General features: G+C 49.4%; 5 protein-coding genes across 5 annotated transcripts; 3 read left to right on the top strand and 2 right to left on the bottom strand.

Annotated features, from left to right (window-relative positions):
• Positions 1-312: 312 nt before the first annotated feature.
• Positions 313-2,241, top strand: LTR64_003251 (uncharacterized protein; the record flags this gene model as incomplete). The annotated part of the gene is made up of 2 exons (XM_064897611.1): positions 313-381; positions 433-2,241. The coding sequence occupies 2 exons, from the start codon at positions 313-315 to the stop codon at positions 2,239-2,241; spliced, it is 1,878 nt and encodes a 625-aa protein (XP_064756561.1).
• A 515-nt stretch (positions 2,242-2,756) lies between these two features.
• ARO80 (zinc finger transcriptional activator) lies at positions 2,757-5,550 on the top strand (the record flags this gene model as incomplete). Its single annotated transcript, XM_064897610.1, has 2 exons — positions 2,757-4,901; positions 4,951-5,550. 2 exons carry the CDS (start codon positions 2,757-2,759, stop codon positions 5,548-5,550), a joined length of 2,745 nt encoding a protein of 914 aa, XP_064756560.1.
• Positions 5,551-6,199: 649 nt separating this feature from the next.
• LTR64_003249 (uncharacterized protein) lies at positions 6,200-7,772 on the top strand (the record flags this gene model as incomplete). Its single annotated transcript, XM_064897609.1, has 2 exons — positions 6,200-6,451; positions 6,516-7,772. The coding sequence occupies 2 exons, from the start codon at positions 6,200-6,202 to the stop codon at positions 7,770-7,772; spliced, it is 1,509 nt and encodes a 502-aa protein (XP_064756559.1).
• A 220-nt stretch (positions 7,773-7,992) lies between these two features.
• Positions 7,993-10,285, bottom strand: LTR64_003248 (uncharacterized protein; the record flags this gene model as incomplete). Its single annotated transcript, XM_064897608.1, has 2 exons — positions 7,993-10,160; positions 10,210-10,285. 2 exons carry the CDS (start codon positions 10,283-10,285, stop codon positions 7,993-7,995), a joined length of 2,244 nt encoding a protein of 747 aa, XP_064756558.1.
• Positions 10,286-11,026: 741 nt separating this feature from the next.
• On the bottom strand, positions 11,027-12,611 carry ANKRD55 (Ankyrin repeat domain-containing protein 55; the record flags this gene model as incomplete). Its single annotated transcript, XM_064897607.1, has 2 exons — positions 11,027-12,502; positions 12,597-12,611. 2 exons carry the CDS (start codon positions 12,609-12,611, stop codon positions 11,027-11,029), a joined length of 1,491 nt encoding a protein of 496 aa, XP_064756557.1.
• Between the last annotated feature and the right edge of the window lie 550 nt (positions 12,612-13,161).

Raw genomic sequence — 13,161 nt, 5'->3', positions numbered from 1 at the left:
AGCACTTCTTTCTCAAAAGTGGTCTTCATGGACCATAACACTGTAGAAGTGAGCGCCGAGGCGTAACAGGCCAGCACAAATCTTTCAGGTCGACTTTATTTTTGTGTTCGCGACCTTTTCTCTGGTCATGCATCGAGAGAGCTTTTTCATGACTATGGCTCTGCCTATGGAATGTATACCGGCCGACGTTTGACCTGATTGCTTACACGACTGCTACTTCTCACGAAACACGCACGGTGACCATTACTATCATCCGCCCGGAATTTGGCACAACCAGCAACGGTACAGAGATGACCAGCCTCCATTCTATCGATGTCCAACGCTTCCAGTGCAGACGCGCTGCATGTCAAGAGGCGCGAGCACCCTTTTCTCTATACCTGGGTGAGTACACGCAAGAGAATACACTCGCAAGCTCCCAATTGACCTGTTCAGAATCGTCGGCTTCGTCACCTCCACGGCATCTCGTTGCGCAATCTCAATATAAACGCTCCGACCTCTTCAGTACGAGGTAAAACCAGTACAGATGATGAGTACAATCTCACTACACCTGCAAAATCTCTAGCCCGCGACGATGCTCACACACTCCACCATGCGAAGTCCTATGACCAACTCTCGAGAACCCAAGCGACAAATGGCGGGCAACAAAGCTCTATACACAGTCCGGTCAAAAAGGAAAAGACGCAGAAGAGACCGGTGAGGCCAGCACAGGGCAATATGAGGAGAAGAAGCACTCTACATTGGGCATCCTCAGATCCAAGAACGAGACAATCAAAGTTGGAAGCTCTGGAGGTCGACAGGTTGGTCACATCCTGGTTCTCAGTACATCCTGCTAAGCTCGAAGAACCAATATATATCAGCGAGATCATGGAGGACTCAATGAACCCTAGTTTCAGCCATTTTGACTTGGACAGCTCTATTGCCAGTGTGGCTCGCAGCGACAATTTCGTTCTACGGATATGGTCCAAGAATGAGCATATGGACGAATACCGCATACTGGTCGAGCTCGATGTAAACTTGCGTTCGCTTCAGTTTATTGGCAGATCTCTAGAGACCTTCCAGCACCCTCTGCCTGAGAACTGTGTGCTCTTTCACCTCTCAGATGGCATCTACACAAGCTTTACAGATTTACCTGCAGAGGTTCACCAGCAGCCTCCGTTGACGCCTGCTATGAAATCGATGGCGCCTACTCAAGGCCCAACGTTTGATATTCTCCTCAAGCTAGCCAATTTGGATGATGTGATCCAGGATGCGATACGTACTCGAAGCAAACTGGAAGCGGATATCAATTCTCTGCTTGCTGATATGCCTCAAGCTGAAAATGCTTTGTCGCTTTTGTCGTCACAGCAGGAAGACACGAAGAATGCTAAGCGGTCTTGCGACAATGAACATAAATCCGTGGATCATTCCCGACGTTTGAAGTCCGAACTGCAAGCTTCCATACAATCCAGTCGCGATGTAGTGAACAGTCTTCCCACAATACAGAGTAGGGCACTAGCCAGGCAACAGCGACTCCAGGAAACAGCTCAGAAGGTTCGAAAGGAAGATGACCAAGTCAACGAATCCTCCAATTCCCAAATTCGCCGTATATGCTCAAGCCTCATGCATATCTTTCCGATTGAACCTGTCAAAAACAGGGCATTGCAATTTACAATTAGGAATCTTCACTTGCCGAACTCGTCGTTCAGCGATACTAACAGCGACGAGATTGCTGCAGCTCTAGGGTTCGCAGCACAGCTCGTCCATCAGCTATCGTTGTACCTTTCCATACCACTTCCTTATCCAATCCGGTCGAGTGAGTCAAGCTTCTTCATACAAGATGACATCTCAGCAGGCTTAGCACAGAGGCATTTCCCACTACACCCAGTTGGAGCGGCTTACAAGTTTGAATACGGCGTGTTTCTGCTGAATAAAGATATTGAATTCTTGATGAACAGATCTGGACTTCGAGCTGTGGACATTAGGCACACCTTGCCCAACCTCAAGTACCTAATATTCGTGCTCACAGCAGGAAGTGGAGACTTGCCGACAAGAAAATCGGGTGGAATTCGTGGTTTGCTTAGAGTGCCTGATTTGTCGAGAAGGAACAGTGAAGAGAGTGTGATAAGCCAAGCCAGTGCTGCGTTGCATGATAACAAGCTTGCCCAGCAGGAGAAGGGCGGCGATCTGAGCGATGTTTTCAACGGTCCTCTTCGTGCTAAGGGCTTGCCTTATCATAGATCTATGCTACGTGATGCTGGGTGAGCGTTTGATATTACTGATAGATAGTGGTCATCAATCGATGTCGTAGACAACACAGAAAGCTCGAGATGGCCATGATCGTTGATCACATTCTATCACTTCGAGGCCCGGTAAGTGCGAGACTCGCTCTACAGTAGATAGTGTTATTGCGCGTCGTCGAGGTCACTTTGCCCTCACCAAGAGTGTTGCATCTAGCATCACTGTCACCTATCGGGACAGCCTAACCTTGTAAAGATGCGCCCCACCGCAGTATCTTCGAGGCTGATACAGCACAAACGGCAGTCAAGCGACCAAGATTCGCACTTCTGTAGCATCCCAGTCCACTGGTACCTTGTTCGAGCATTGATGTCCTTATCACAAACAAAGCTGACCTGGATAAGCTGGTGACCTCGGAGCGATAAGTAGAAGCTTACAGCACTCGACAACTGTGGACCCCAATTTCTCTCCCGCGATCCCACTGTCGCGGTTAACGACGGTTCTCATTGTACTCGAGTCACAATACGGTCGCGACTTCAATCATGTCTACGTACCACGAGAACGTGGCTACACACAACCTCGATCATCTAAAGACTGATGATGGTGTCTCAGATACTTTGTCGCCAGAATCAGGCGAACACCCGCAGGAGAACAAAACATCCGTGAAGCATCGTCGCAACTATCAGGCTTGTGAACCATGTCGCGAGCGCAAGATAAAATGCGACCTTGGACCTGTCGACAACCCACTGCCACTTCCTTGCGTGACTTGCAAGCGACAGTCTAAGAAATGCTGGTTCCGCGAGACGCGAAAGAAAGAGATCAAGACGAATGATGTTGAACCACCTACCAAGCGAGCGAGAATCGACTCGTCGCACTCGACCAGAACATTCGCGACTCTTCCTGCTAGCCCACATATCGGTCACACATATGCATACCAGTCTAGCCCTTTGTCACCATCAAGACCTTCCATATCTGCGACCCCTCCTAGTGTACATGCGCTTCCTCAACCCACCATAGGCAACCTACCACCTCTGCCTCGATCTACACCTACCTCATTGCCTCGACCGAATACTGGTGCGACAGGCCTTCAAGAACATGCCGAAAGTCCCTACAACAATCTTAGTGTACCAGCTAGGACCACTAACGGCGATGACCATGTGGCGATGCCTAAAGCCAGCAGCTTGGCTGAATCATTTACCAACACTACTGACAATTTGAGTGTCTTGGTCAGAGCTGCAACCACAACCCAACCTCTGGACTCGACCGGCCGTCTGCAGCATAACAGATCTTTGACAGGCAGTGCTAGTGATATCAATATCAGATCTCTACCAGGGCCAGAAGCTAAAGCTTACAAGCAGGCTCAACAAGTTTGGGCTAAGATGCGCTTCGTCCGAGCTGGATGGTTTACAGCCGATGAAGCTATGCAATACGTTGAGTACTTCTACACCCATCTCGCTCCAATGACACCTGTTGTCATCGACCGCTTCCGAAATCCTGCTACGCATTACCAGTTATTGACAGAAGAACCCATTCTTGCTTTGGCTATACTTGCCATCACCTCGAGATACTATGAATTGAGGTCAGACTCAAAAGTCTCTCGAGGCTACTACATTCACGAGCAACTGTGTACTTCGTTCCGAAACATTGTTCAACGTTTGTTTTGGTGTCAAGAACAATTCGGTGGTGGGTTCACAGGTGCAGGTCAGGTATCGACGCAGCGAACAGCTAGTGGTCAAATCACATGGAAAGGTAGTCTCCGAAGCCTGGGCACCATTGAGGCCTTGCTTCTGCTCGCTGACTGGCAGCCCAGAGGTCTGCATTTCCCGCCAGGCGACGACGAGAACTCACTAGTCGGAACGAACCTATCGCTTTTCGGCGATGAGCCGTCCGCCCCTCAGAACTCAAGCAACTTGCCATATGCGACCTGGCTGGAACCCGCTTGGCGGTCAGACCGTATGTCAAGAAGTCTCGTCGGTTTGGCGCAATCTCTTGGTTATGAGTTGGGAGTTTTCGATCGTGCACACGAATATTGTAACGGCGACCACGGTCCAATGTCAGACTGTTTGAGACGACGACGCCTTCGACGTTTAGTCATTGTCTATATCTCACAGATCAGTGGCCGCATGGGCATACAGTCGTCTCTTTCTCCTGAGCAAGATGACGATCCCCACGGGCCTGATGCCAATGAACCTGTGGATATGATGCAAAAGCTGTGGTTTGACATTGGTTCTCTGATGTACGATGCCAATCGCGACATCTTCCCATCTCCAAGAAAGAATGCCACCTATATCGAAAATGGTCACTATCACACCTTGATTGGTCAATACGCTCCGAGATTGAAGAGATGGACCAACAATTACTGTGCCGTTGAAGAGTACATCAAGCCCCAGATGAGAGTGGTGCTTAGAATGGAGTACGAATATGCAAGACTTTATGTATACTCGCTTGGATTGCAGAAAGTTGTTGGGCAACTGGCTGTGCAAAATCGCAATAGCGTTGGTCGAGGTCTAGCGACACAACTTGGTTCGGTATATGATGACAACAAGGCTTACATCGATGAGGTCCGCAATGCTGCAACGCAAATCTTGGAATTGTCCTGTTATGGTATGGGTAACAGCAAATCTCTTGGATACTCCCCCGTTCGAACTTTTCTGCGAACGCTTTCCGCACTCATGTTCAGTCTCAAGGTAAGTACATATGCCAACGTTTAGATCTATGCAGACTAACGATTTTTAGCTCCTTAGTCTAGGTAACGAGGAACGTGCTGTTCGAGCCGTGTTTAGGCTTCTGAAAGAGACGACAAAACGAATGAGCGAACAAGTGGCCGATGATGTTCACCTGGCAGCTCACGTGGCACGATTAATCCAGAAACTCATGGAGGACGTTCACGGCAGTATGGTTCGCATTCCTAAGCCCGGAAGTAGAGGCCAGTCTCGTCACATTTCGCCTCAACCTCACAACACAACGATGTCGTATACCTCGGATCAAGAATCACCAGATCCTCTTGGTCAAATCCCAATGGCCGACTATGCTAACCAAACACTCATGCCACCTTTCGGCTTGGAGAACTCGGCTTCCTACGATGCAAACATGATTTTCGATGCCAACGTCGACCCTTCACTCTTCTCGTCTGGGGATGACTGGATTGGCATGCCTCTTGACAACCTTTTCGACCTTGGCGATGATACGGTGCATACCGGGTTTGGAGGTATTGGTCCGACTCTTGGTAACAGGGACATGCTCAGTCTTATCACTGGCTCGCATCTTGACCAGAACCAGCATGGACTTGGCTCAGGCATGCCGACTTCCCTTAGACCTTATGGAAATGGGTACTAAGAAGATGTTGGAACAGTGCTGGTGACTTTGATGGTGATTTCGGACGAGTGTTGTATGTGTTAGGAAACAGCACAGATGGAGTGGATTTGGTTCTCAGCGTGATGCTCTGGAGAATTTTGCCATGCTATTTTTGTGACAGGACATCCCGTTCGCGGAGCTACGACAACAAGAACAGCGATGCTACTGATTTTTACTGTGAAATACGTCGGATTCATTAATGTGAGTGATGGAGGACCGCTATGTTTATACACAGCGTCTGTAGATCTGCTTCACAACAATGCACAACTTTCTATGAGTACAATGAGTTCTAGATTAGGCAACCTAGCACGTGGCAAAGAGCCTCTTGAGCCCCCGAGCCCCTTTCCAGGCACGCCATCATGCGTCGGTGGTACCTGCAGCCCACTCCGCAGCACCACCCTCGTGGCTTCCTTTGTTCGTGCGACTCCCTCTTCGTACTTCGTCCACTCGCCAGTGCTATTGTCAAAGTCGCTCTTTTCCATACCAACACAAAGCTAAACTTGTACTTTCCCAATGTGGACTGTATAGACGAAGCGCATGTCCCTGCTCCCCAGTCGACGGGCTGCTCCGAACACTTTTACGTCACGAGAACCTTGAATGTTCAGATGATACACATCGCAGATCTGCGGACATGCCGGTCCTCACCAACAGCAAGACTCCCAATACAGGCGCAACAACAAGAACGAGTGTAGATGACGCTGAATCCCAGAGTTTCGAGATGGATGACTCTACACTCCTCGGAAACGACCAGGAAGTAGAGCAGAGGCCGGCGGAGAGCAGAAAGAGCAAGAGTATAACATCTGGTTTGGCGAGACATACTCTGGGATTGATTCTGTTGCTTTGCGTCGTTTTTTTATGGACAACTTCGAATTTCTTGGGAAGTGTAAGTTTTTGTCTCCTTTATCAGACTCGAGAGGTTGCAGACATTCTAATCAAACTTGCAACAGAGTATATTTGCGGATAAAAGTTATGCAAAGCCATTCTTTTTGACATATCTCAACACCTCCGCTTTCACATTATGTATAATACCTCGATTAGCGAACGGCGCTATACGCAAACGAAGAGAAGGAACATTGAAGGATGATTTACGGTCTACATTTACGTTAAAGACATTACGGAGTTTTTGGAGAGGAGATGATGAGGAGAAGGAGTACACGGCTGTCCGCGGTGACGAAGAGGAGTCTTTCTTGAAACCTAGTGATGGAAATACAAAATCGACACGGTCTGCGTCTAGCGAGACAAGAGAAGGCAGCGGTAATCTTGGTCTGATACCAACTGCGCGGCTGTCGCTGGCCTTCTGTATATTGTGGTTCCTGGCAAATTATTTCGCCATGGCCTGCTTGCAGTACACGACAGTCGCCAGCGCTACAATCCTCAGCTCAACGAGCAGCGTCTGGACCTTGCTTATTGGTGCGCTCACACGAACAGAGAAGTTCACTTGGAGGAAGCTATGTGGTGTGCTTGGAAGTCTGGCCGGTATCGTGCTAATATCGCAGGTTGACCTAAACGCTGGGGATGACAAAGCAGGGCAGAAAAGAGCAGTCGACGAATTTCCCGACAAATCACCTTACGAGCTGGCTCTAGGAGATGGGCTAGCACTCTTGTCAGCTGTCATCTATGGTTTCTATACCATCACGTTGAAAAAGACCACGATTTCAGCTTTACCCAAGGCCATTCATATGCCCACTTTTTTCGGTTTCGTGGGCATGTTCAACATTGTGCTGTTACTTCCGCTATTTCCGGTATTACATTTCACGAAATTGGAAATATTCACCCTTCCTCCCACGGCACACATCTGGATGATCCTCCTCGTCAACTCCGTCAGCAGTCTAGTAAGTGATATCTGCTGGGCATATGCAATGGTATTCACAAGCCCGCTCGTCGTCACGGTCGGATTGAGCTTGACGATTCCTCTAAGTTTGGTTGGTGAGATGATCATCCAAGGACGTTTCGAGAGCTGGGTATATTGGATTGGAGCTATGGTTGTCGTTGGTAGTTTTGTATTTGTTGAAAGAGAAGAGAAGCATGAGGAAGGGGAGTCTGACACTGCGGGCGGTGAGGAAGACTTGGGTGAGCCGGGGCCGGCTATTTTTATAGAAGATTACGATGAGGTACAGGAGGAATTGCTGCGAAGAGAGGAGAGTCCAGCGTTGCTTGAGGACGAGGAGGAGCAAGGAGACGATCGTGTAGTGCGTCCAAGCTAGCTTCCATCTAATCAATCGATCTGACGATGATACCAGACCTGCAAGATTCAATATCCTTGTATATGATAGCTCAACCCATAAGTACAGAAGTGGATTTGTCTAGTCCAACTTTTCTCCTCCTACACAGATGAGCTCACTTTCACGTCTCCCAATCATTGATCTTACCAAAACCCTACGCTCCTCCACTCTCATTTTCACCATCCCATCCCCCCTTTTCCTCCTATCTCCCTCCCAAATCCACAACCGGAAACTCTGCCATCCGAATCTTCGCACCCCCAAACGGCCTCAGCTCAACCTCAAACGCCTCTCCAATACACTCGTGCTTACCAGTCTTCGGATCAGGTCTAGGCGGTTCCACAGGATACCCACCTCTGACTGCGCGTTTTTCGCTATTATGGTCTTCGTATTGGATCGGAGCGGTCAGAGGCCAGGAGATCTCGCAGGCGGTGACTGTTATGGTGATGGGGGAGGAGGTGAAGGGGGAGGTGCTGTTGGTTGACGAGGAGAGATTGGAGGAGAGGTTCTCGTGTTCGTGGACACGCGCGGTTGATGGGTCGATGGCAATGTTCCATGGAACTAACAACGACGATGTATTGTTCTCAGTAAGAGGCACGATAGTCCAATCATTCGCTTGGGGCGGTGCTTCGCCTTCACGCTGGTAATTTGCTGGGCGGCGAGGGATGGAATCACTGGGTATGTTGAGGGCGAAGAGGAGAGCTCCGTGTGTTAGTGCGACGGCGTTGTTGGGGCGTTGGTGGATGGTTGGTTTTGTGTTGGAGGAAGGGGAAAGGTAGACGGTGAAGTGGAGTAATCCTGCTGGGAGGGAGATGGTGTGGAGGCCTGTGTGTGGGTCTGGTTTAAGCGGGGCGGGAGGTCCAGGGGGTGGTCTCGAGGGTAGTGGCTTTTGGGCTGTGGGATGATGGGTGTGGTGGAGGTCGGTTGACTTGTCGAGGTAGATACCTGTCTTTGGGTTGTTTAGGTCTACCCATTCGGGCACACGGAAGGAAAAGCTAAATGACTCCTGTGCTTCGACATGGTATTCGAGTAGTTGTGTGAAGGGATAGTTGGTGTTGCAGCGTATATGAACGTGATTCGAGACATGTGCCTGCTTCAGCACCGTCTTGATTTCGCTGGGGATCAGAACCACGTGAGCGATACCGTTGTTTTCGGGTGTTCGGACCCATGAGCTAGACAGGAGCTTGGGATAACCTTGAGGAAAGTTGACGGCACAGCAGGGATAGTTCGGCTCGACGCCGAACGTGACACCCCATGGGCCGACGTTCCAGAAGTGAGTGTCGGGTATCTCGTAAGAGTATGGCTGATTGATTTGAGCCACGTATTGATGAGCCCACCAGTCGGGCATGATCATTGCAGGCATGGCATTGAAGGCGGCCTTTTCGAGACGATCTGCAAAGGAAGCGTCGCCGAGGATTTGATACAATGTGCTGAGAGAGAACATTGCTTCGACCACTGAGCATAGCTCCGAGCCACGTGTGGCAGAGTTGCCAGACATTCTTTCATCTCCGATGATGGCACCGGATGAAACTCCGTGATGGTCGAAAGTGAGCTGCACGCCTCGGCGAGAGCTATCGAACAGTGCCTGGTCGTGAAGCAATCTTCCCATCACGGCAGGTGATTTCAATCCTTGCGCTGTATTGACAACATGTAGGAAGGGGAAAAGCGGATCGATCAGCTCGTCTGGATACGATTCAATGTCGTTTTTCAAGAAAACGTCGTCTCTAAACCACCATGACCAGTCATAGGCCTTTGTGTAGATCAAGAACATACATTCGTGAATTCTTTCTTGATTGTTATCTGGATGGTTCTCATAAAGCCATTGAAGAGCGAGTACCATGTCTGCAGCACGAGATCGACCCCATTGCTCATCGAAGTGGTCGCCCTCTCTCCATACATAGCCCTGATGGTCATTCTTCAGCATGGAGTGCATAATATTGACGAACCGATGCATAGCCTCTAGCATTTGTTGCGATTCGGCTGCACCAGCCGCTTCAACGTATTGTGCTGCCGCCAGAAAGAAAGGGTAACGACCCCAAAAGTTCCTTGTAGGCACATCTGCTTCTGGCCCGAGCCAACCGTCTGGAAACTGCTTGAGCAGAACATAGAATATTTGTCTGTTGACCGCGTCAAGTACTTGTGGGTTGTCGACGGCGAAAGCTAGTGGCACAAGACCATTGATATAGTACGGCCATGCTTCATTCAAGATACTGTACTCTTCTTTTCCACCTCCCCATGTGGCATCCTTGACTAGTCGATAGAATTCATGCATGCGACCCGGCATTCCTTCCGCCATCAAGTCCAACTGCTGCTGAAACCATCCTTGAGCCTTAATGGTCCCAAGAGGCAGTGGCTGGAATTTGAGTGGGAATACTGCATCAATTAGAGCCAACACTTATAAAGCACATATTGAAGAGCGTACGTGTCTTGTTCAGCCTGTGATAAGGTATACTATCGTTTTGCTCTCCATAAGTTTTGGTGTTCCACTGCTGAGGCATTCGGAATATGCTTTCAAGCTCCGGTACTTCATGACGGAGGTGTTCTAGGAAACCTCGGTGGTTAGGCAGCTGCTAGATAGACACCAGTGTCGTAGATTGTTCTCACACACCTTTGGAATACCTAGGCAAGCTGTGTTGTCCTGAAGAAGCACCCGTCCAAGAATGTGCTGATGCCAGGCATGTCCAGGTTACGAGCAGCAACAGCCACGGAATTATGCTATTTGGAGCACGATAGATCATAATTCTGTGTCGTTGAGTCCATGAAGGTCAAGGATTGCAGGGAAAGAGAACAGTCGCATCAGACTTAGTTCCATCCATTGAATGTGGAATGATGCTGTGGCAGCACTGCTGGGCAGTCTAAAGGTTGTCACGCGCCTTGCTAGAAGTGGAGTCATGTATAGCACGATTGAAAAACGCGTCGCACACAAACGCTCGGGTACCACGCGACAGCGAGCCCCAAAGACATGGAGAGGTGTTGTCTCAAGCCAACAATTGACCCGAGGTCATGGTGTCCACAGACGACAGTGCTATTGCGAAACCATTGCATACTTAGACTACACTGCACAAATTGCAGCCCAGCGTGGTAATGTATTTACGGATAGATCATTAATTCATGACATTGAGCAACTTTTTGCTCCTATATGCATCCAATCTGGCCTGTCTATACATGCCGTGAGAATGTATGCTCCGAAAGGTCTGGTGCGTAGACAGCAGCAGGTGCGCATCGAAGAGACAAGCACATTAAGGCATATCGAACATGGCGTCGTACTCGGTATCGTGAGGACTTATTATGTAGTCATCCATAGGCAACCCAACAATATCCGATTCCAGGTTGGAGAAGGTCCTTACACTATATGATCCGACAATGGTCTGGCCAAGGGGACTGGGTGCCACAGTAGTGTGTGCATGCGGTGTAGAGGATGTGGAGCTTGCAATTGCTGCACTCACTTGCCAGTCCGAGTTGATACTTTTATGTCTCTTACGGGTGCGTTCACTATCGGGGCTCGAAGTTCTTCCCATACGGCTTGCAGCAGGAGATTCGGGGCTGTTCGAACGAGCCATCTCTCGGTCGATCAGGCGCTTCAGTGACTCGATTGTGTGGCCATGCGGATCCCTGGTAGGTAGTTTTCTTTCGAGTGCTTTCTCTGCCTCTAGTAGTATGATTCCTATATTGTGGTGGTTGTTTGCAAAGGCAATTTGCGACGCAGATCGATTGCCGTGCTCGGCTCTTTCGTCTCGTGGTTCAGCCTTATGAGTTAGCAATAATTTTACCACTGCTTCTGAACGTCCAGTTGCGGCCGCATCGTGTATGGGGGAACAGAACCCGATGCAATCTTGAACTTTGACTCCATATGCAAGTAACTCAGCAACAATGTCTTCGTTTCCCGCCAAGCTTGCGAGGCTTAGGATACTTCTTCCTGTTGCAAGCTGTGCACGTACGTTTGCGCCTTCGCGCAGTAGGAGGCGAAAGATCTCGAGGCATCCTACATAAGCAGCGATCATCAGTGGTGTGAAACCAAGGGTGTCTCTTTGCTCAAGATCGAAGCTGGTGTCTCGCTGTTTGTTGTTTAACGTCCACTCCAGATAGCACAGATCGCCTGTTTCTACCGCCAGGTGAAGCTCGTTGCGACCAGTGATATCTGGTTGCATGCTGATGCCACACTTTTCAGGTTCAATTGTGTTGTTCATTCTTCCACCCAATATGGCGAGATGTGATGTGTCTATACGAACGCATTTCTTCGGATCCAGCACGTCTTGATATTTGGGGTTAATATCTTTGAAGGCATACTGTAGCACGTTGCAAAGCTCTGCAGAGAGCCTGGTGAGCATGTCGAAGCTGAAGCCAGTCAGATATGGTTGTACCTTGAGGGTGGACGTGCTTATATAATTGGCTTCGGCATGATCTCCGCAAGAACGGTAGAAGGTAACAAGTTCTGCACGCAGACTTTCAAAGGCTTCTTCAAAGCTCGACGACTGCCTCTTGTCTCGATCACTTGTATGACTGTATCGTATGAAGCGTAAGCCGGTGTCGAATGCGCGCCGACGGACAAGCTCTCTTTCTAGAAGTGTAAGTTGTGATTGCAAGTGGACAACATGACGCAAAGCTGTCAACATCAGGTGACCCAATACCGCTACGAGGAAGTCTAGTGCTGTGCTGAAGATTTGGACGTCGTGGAGAGGTAAAGCTGCTTGCATGTTATTCAGTGCTGTTGAACGCTGCTGACAGTAAGCATATAACTCCACTAGCCAGCCCATAAGGCAAAGTCTGTCGATGTTAGTTGCTCGAAGCCTGAGGCGATATGTGACGTACTGTTTGAGCGCCCATTGGAAGGAGCTATGGGTAAGGGAGACTGGAATGCTTTGGCTCTCCACACTTTGACTGTTTGGCAAGTACTGTGTGAAAGATACCGAAGGGGAGGGACTTGCTATGCTGAAGCCAATATCAGCATAATGAGCTTAGACCAGTCACCTGCATCAATGGACGTTCATCGCCGTCCATGCAGCTCGATAGATGCAACAGGACTGACTTGTGCCTTCGTAGCACGCGCGCATCGCCAGCAACCACTGGAGAGCCGAGTGCGTCTTCACAGCCACCGAACAGGTCGATCGGGCTGTAAGCAATTGGCACAGGAGTGCTTGATTGAGAGACGACAGGACTTTGTGCTTGTTTGCGAACTCGCGTATTGGGACCACAAGGCAAGCCCCTACTGGCACAATCATCGCACTTTTGGCCGCGAGAAAAATCGCGGACTATTGGATTGCACTGCAAGGTAAGTCAGCGATGAAACACATCTGTCTGATGGTAGAATCCAAACAGTAGGGGATCAGTTCACAGTTGTCAAACACTCTCTGCCGAAGGCAATGGGGCCACGAAA

The sequence above is a fragment of the Lithohypha guttulata genome (assembly GCF_036872675.1).
Source record: "Lithohypha guttulata strain CCFEE 5908 chromosome Unknown scaffold_2, whole genome shotgun sequence".
Taxonomy (NCBI): Eukaryota; Fungi; Ascomycota; class Eurotiomycetes; order Chaetothyriales; family Trichomeriaceae; genus Lithohypha; species Lithohypha guttulata.
Note: the sequence above shows the minus strand (reverse complement) of the source record. Positions and strands in the feature narration are given on the sequence as shown.